At 37.9% G+C, this 6222-nt stretch overlaps 1 protein-coding gene across 1 annotated transcript; it reads right to left on the bottom strand.

The window, feature by feature from the left end:
- Positions 1-1566: 1566 nt before the first annotated feature.
- On the bottom strand, positions 1567-5367 carry LOC309493836 (butyrophilin subfamily 3 member A1-like). The gene is made up of 2 exons (XM_082163103.1): positions 5280-5367; positions 1567-5208 (listed from the first exon to the last, which is right to left on the bottom strand). Exons 1-2 carry the CDS (start codon positions 5299-5301, stop codon positions 4529-4531), a joined length of 702 nt encoding a protein of 233 aa, XP_082019229.1. The 5' UTR covers positions 5302-5367; the 3' UTR covers positions 1567-4528.
- Positions 5368-6222: the final 855 nt, after the last annotated feature.

Raw genomic sequence — 6222 nt, 5'->3', positions numbered from 1 at the left:
ATAGAAGATGTGTATGTATTCAAACTTTAAAGATTTTATTTAAACAATCTTTCATTTTTAAAAGATATCATTTAAACTTGTAAGATTATACTTTGAAATAAATTAAGCACCTGATATCCTGATTGCTGAATTTGCAGTTACGGTACAAAAATCATAATGGCTATGGAAAGCCATAAAAATTGAAACCCCGCATGGACAAAAATTATGATTGAATCTTTTCATATAAATGAGATTTAAGACGACTAAGTACAGTTTTTCAACCGTCTAAAGTTTTTGAACAAACATTGTTTAATAACAATTATACCTTAGGTTCAATTTAAACAAAATCATTACAGTAATCTTCTAAAAGATAAATAGAAGATATCAATGTATTCAAACTTTAAAGATTTTTTCAAGCAAGAAAGTTAAGAACTTTAAACTTCAAACTAAAACAATCTTTCATTTTTAAAAGATCATATTTAAACTTTTACGATTATGCTTTGAAATAAATTCAGAAAGATCAGCGTGTTTAGGTGTAAGGGATAGAATATGCAGTTACGGTACAAAAACCATTATGGCTGTGGAAAGCCACAAAAATTGAGACTCCGCTTGGACAAAAAAATGCTGATTGAATCTTGAAATGATTCATTGAATGATTGAATTGAAATGAGATTTAAGACGACTAAGTACAGTTTTTGAACAGACATTGTTTAATAACCGTTACACAAAATCATTACAGTAATCTTCTAAAAGATAAATAGAAGATGTGTATGTATTCAAACTTTAAAGATTTTATTTAAACAGTCTTTTGTTTTTAAAATATATCATTTAAACTTTATTATACTTCTTATAAATAAACTCAGCACCTGATATCCTGATCACTGAATTTGTGTGACTCTCTGACACACACACACACACACACACACACACACACACACACACACACACACACACACACACACACACACACACAGAGAGAGAGAGAGAGAGACGCTATGACTCCCTATGTTTTGAGACAGTGTGAGGTCATTCAGGAATGACTATATGAATTCAGTAAACAAGTTGTGTAAAACAATTTTGAACCCATTCATATACTTGTTTAACTATATAAACATTTAACTGATTGCAATTTTTGTGACTCTCATTTTATTCAAACTTTTGGTGTGAGGTTTTAGTAAGATATATTTTATAAGCATTTCATTTATATTCTTTTAAAGAACCAAATGGTTTTTCAACGTTTGTGTGAGATAAACTTTTGAGATAAACAGTTTTTCAACCTTAGTTAAATTAGCATGAGAACAGTATGTTTTTTCAACTTTAGTTTAATTGACACGATCATTATTTTAAAGGATAGAATGTTTTTTGTACGACATTGTTTAATCACAGTGTCTGAACAGCACGTTTCAGATGTCAGAGCTCAAAAGGGTGGCAGGGGGGATCCCGTGACACACACACACACACACACACACACACACAGAGAGAGAGAGAGAGAGACGCGCGCGCGGCCCACACAGACGATGCTTTGAGAGACTTATTGCAATTGTTTTTATGACTCCATTTTATTTAAACTTTTGGAGTGAGATTTTAGTAAGATCTTTATAAACATTTCATTTATATTCTTTTAAAAGAACTGAATGGTTTTTCAACATTTGTGTGTGAGATAAACTTCCAGTTTTCCCCTTATCAGTTTCACAGTACAGCCCGGATACGCTCAGGAATATGTAGGGAGGATCGTGTGTGTGATACCAACTTCAAAAACACACACTAACTGTCATGTTCAAAAGGCTTCAAACAATTAAAACTAGCTGTCATATAGCCATGACGTATTATTTAATCACAGTGTCTTCAAACGATCAAAAGGCTTCAAAAACACTAACTGTCATGTTCAAAAGGCATCAAACTAGCTGTCAGATACCATCACATATTGTTATAACACTTTCTGTCAATATCAAAAGGCTTCAAAAGCCTTCAAAAGACTTCAAAAGACATCAAAAGTCAAAACTAGCTGTCAAAACATGATCAAAAGCTGTCAAACTGTCAATCAAAAGTCAAAACTAGCTGTCAAAACATGATCAAAAGTCATACTAACTGTCAACCTGTCAATCAAAAGTCAAAACTAGCTGTCAAACTGTCAATCAAAAGTCAAAAGGGGCGGGACACCTGTCACCGGAAGGGGCGGGACACCGGAAGGGGCGGGACACCGGAAGGGGCGGGACATGTCACCGGAAGGGGCGGGACCTGTCACCGGAAGGGGCGTGGCACCTGTCAATCAATCATTTTTTGACAGGTGGTCCGTCATATCAACTACTCACCAACCCTGGGTTTTAGGTACTATGAAAGTAGCTTGGCTTTAATCGGTGTTCGTTGCCATGGTATCTTACGCTGCACGGCTAACCTGCTCCGGGGCAGGTTATGTTCTGGATTCAAGATCTCAGACTGAAGTTTGACCAATCAGCTGAGAGCAAAGAAACATATAGGTGACGTAACTTATTCCCAGTGTCTGTTGCAATGACTTCACCTTTTCTTCCAAATCCTGTGACATCTCAGCGCAAATTGTTAGACGAGCACTTCGTAGAGAAAGAGTTTTTAGCCAGACAAAATCCCCTTGCCTTTCCTGATAGTTACTTGTATGAAAGATACAGATTTTCAGCGGAAGGAATGTCTTATCTTTGCGAACTTCTTGAGCCGCACATAAAGAATTTAACACGTCGAATTCATGCACTTGGTATTGCGTTGCGTTTTTGTTGTTGCAAGTGGTACATTCCTGCACGGTGGGTGACGCACAGAAGCTCGGGGAAAACACGGTTTGTCGAACCATTCGTAAGGTGGTCCTCGCTCTGCAGGAGTACATGAATAGTTTCATTAATAGTGTTCCCCGGACATTTATCGGCCATGTCCATAAAAGAGGGCTTTTATAAAATTGCCGGTAAGATATATTGATAGGGTGACATCACATGAACACATTTTATTTATTTTTTTTCAAAAAGCAAATTGCACAAATGTAGGCTACTATACAATATAATACATGTTAAGAATTATTTTAAATCTTTATTATTATTCTGTTAATCTTATGATAGGATTCCCTAGCTTTCTTAGTAGTACAAATACGTTCTATATTTATGTAAAATTATGTATGTATGTGTAGCCTATGTGTAATATAGCCTATAGCCTATTTTTATAATATATAAAAAATGTGCATGTATCATTTTTTATATATTATAAAAATAGGCTATAGGCTATATTACACATATAGGCTACACATACAGTACATACATAATTTTACATAAATATAGAACGTATTTGTTTAACTTACACATTAACAATCAGCAATCTTTCTCCAACAGTCTTCTCTTGCTTTGGCAGCAGAGACCGTATTGTTTCGAGCTTGAAATACATATTTAAATTCATCGTAATTCTGAATGATTATCTCTTGCTCCTCCGCGGGAAAATATATCGCTCACGCTCTACCCGCGATTGGTTGTTCAGTGTCGACGTCACTCTTTTATGTGCACGCGCGCGTGGAGTAATCATAGCTTGAGGATCAAAGCCTGAGTTGACAGAGAAAGTTGATGAGCTGCATCATGGTACCAATAAAGCCTGATTGCATCGGTTTGGTTTTGTCAACTCAAAACTAATCCTGTAACCTCGAGTTTGTTCAGCTACCTTCATGGTACAGGCCCCAGTTGAGTTGCTGAATATCATCTATATTGATATTATTTCACAGCTCTATGAAATGCTTGATTCTGATTGGTCAGTCAGGATATTCTGGAGGTCAGTTATTCCTCAGCAATGAATTGAAAAGTGGTTGAAGACTAGATGACCACGGACCGTTGACTGAACGTCTGATGCATAAGACACGCAAACAAAGTCATCGTCTGATTTAATACTACAGGATGTCCGGGAAAAACAAATACCAATGTAAACAACTAATAGGAAAACTGAGCGCTGCTAAAAGCAATAATGAGTCATAAACAGTTCAGTAGCCTAGTGTTACGTCCCAGTTGGAGAGTCACATGATAGACATACATCAAAACGCTACAAAACAATTCGCCTACTTATACTACGCTCTAAATGTATGTACTCTTTTTGTCAGATAACATAATATTTTTATCAGCTTAAATGTTGATTATTAGTCACTGATTATCAACCCTTTTATCTAACCCTCTCTACTCAACTGTCGGTCGCGCATATCCACCATGTTTGTAGTTTTCTGAACTCTTTTTACTCATGTTTGTAGTTCTGAACTGGATCCTCCTCCAAAGTGCAGGGGGTTGTGGGTAATATTAGCTGTTATAATGAGCTCGGATCAATCCACCATAAATAGTCGACCATCCGGGGACTTCTGGCACACTCTGTTCAACATACTATGCTTTGGGACTCACTTATTCAGTAAATAACAGTAAATAAATGGGAGCTCTGGCTCTCAGGTGCTGAGGCTTTTACACTATATTAACATATAATTAGTTCAGGAATCCTTTAGTTTTACTGGTGTGATTTTCAGAAGTCTGTTATAAAAGACTATTACAGTAAATGAAGAGACATTTCCTCTTCATCTGCCTTGTCGGTCACTCTTTCCTAACAAAATCCCCAACATACACATGACAAAACTAAAACAGATGATGAGCAAGACTCGATGTCTCTCCATGAACGATGGTTCCTTTTCCACGGTCAGAATAACATTAGCTGGGACGACACGCAGCGGGACGGACTGATCTTCTAGGATCATGAAGGGAAAGAGTTTATTGGCCAATGGCACTCTATCAAATGCTGCAATGACGTGATTAATCCTGACATCAGAAAAGCTCAACTTCCTCCAGCGTTTCAGACGCAACGGCTCCTGAAGCAACTCATAGCAATACTCAAGCTTTACTCTCACTACCTGTGGATCTTCCATCATCTGCAATCTACACGATCCAGCCGTCATCTCTCTGTACGAGTCTCCATCACGTCTGAGACCCCAGAAGCCGTTTTCAGGGGTCAAAGGTTGTGTAGGAGGTTTTCCCTCCAATCCAAGACACACTCCAAGGCTCCAGTGCCGACTGTTTCCCACTTCAATATCCCATGTGTGAACACCATCACTGTATCCCACACTTCCCAACACCATCCGGTTCCTGTGCAGAGGAAGAGGGTTGGGTTCGTTCTGCTGACGGAAACATGAGGTCACAGAGGTCAGATCATCTGACACAGAGACGTCTGGTGGAGATGTGTTAGGGTTCAGGATCACGGGATCTGAGGAGGACAGGGAATAGTCAGCATGTTGAAAAGCTAAGCAGTTCTTTCAGGAATGATCTAGCACTCACAGTAAGGGCAGACGTCCTTCATCTTCTCCCACACTTGGTACTTCAAGTTGCCCAGATGTTTGGGAACATCAATAAGAGCTTCTGAACTCAGTTCATAATGGTATAATAATAAAAAAAATAAAATAAAAAAAGAGAGTACCTGTTATAAAGTAGCAATAATAAACTAAGGTTTATTTAACACTGAGAAAATGTAACACTGATGTACTGATGCACTATGAAAAAAATATTTACACTGATGTTGAATCCTTTTTTGTAAAAGTAATATTAAACACTTGCTAGAAAACTGTGTGTGTGTGTGTGTGTGTGTGTGTGTGCGTGCGTGCGTGCGTGCGTGCGTGCGTGCGTGTGTGTTGTGTGAGAGAGAGAGAACCTTCAGGAAGGTGATGTCCTCATCCTCAATTCGCTCTCACGTCTATTTCAGGGAAGGCCTTGTATATTTCAGCAGGACAATGCAAAAAACACACACTACAGGTATTACAACAGCATGGCTTCGTCGTAGAAGTGTCCGGGTGCTGAACTGGCCTGATGTTTCACCTACAGAGAACATTTGGCGCATCATTAAACGAAAAATACATCAATGACGACCACAAACTCTTCAGCAGCTGGAAACCTTTATAACCAAATTCCAACACCAAAACTCCAGACACTCATAACCTCGATGCCCAGACTTCTTCAAACTGTTTTGAAAAGAAGAGGAGATGCTACACCGTGGTAAACATGTCCACGTCCCAACCATACTGAGACCTGTAGCAGGCATCACATTTGAAATGAGCTCATTTTGAGCGTAAAATTGTAAAATTTCTCAGTTTAAACATGTGTTGTGTTATCTATGTTCTATTGTGAATAAAATACTGGCTCATGTGATTTGAAAGTCTTTTTGTTTTCATTTCATTCAAATTTAAAAAACGGCCCAACTTTTCCAGAATTCGGGTTGTAATTCTGT

This window comes from Leuciscus leuciscus, assembly GCF_965113295.1.
Source record: "Leuciscus leuciscus genome assembly, chromosome: 3".
NCBI classification, from domain to species: domain Eukaryota; kingdom Metazoa; phylum Chordata; class Actinopteri; order Cypriniformes; family Leuciscidae; genus Leuciscus; species Leuciscus leuciscus.
The sequence above is the reverse complement of the archived record's forward strand: the minus strand, read 5'-3'. Positions and strand labels throughout refer to the sequence as shown.

Coding starts and splice junctions, on each gene's coding strand:
- LOC309493836 (XM_082163103.1), bottom strand. CDS start 5,301: ATGAAGGACGTCTGCCCTTACT. Junction 5,209..5,279: donor GAAGGACGTCTGCCCTTACT/GTGAGTGCTAGA, acceptor TGTCCTCCTCAG/ATCCCGTGATCCTGAACCCT.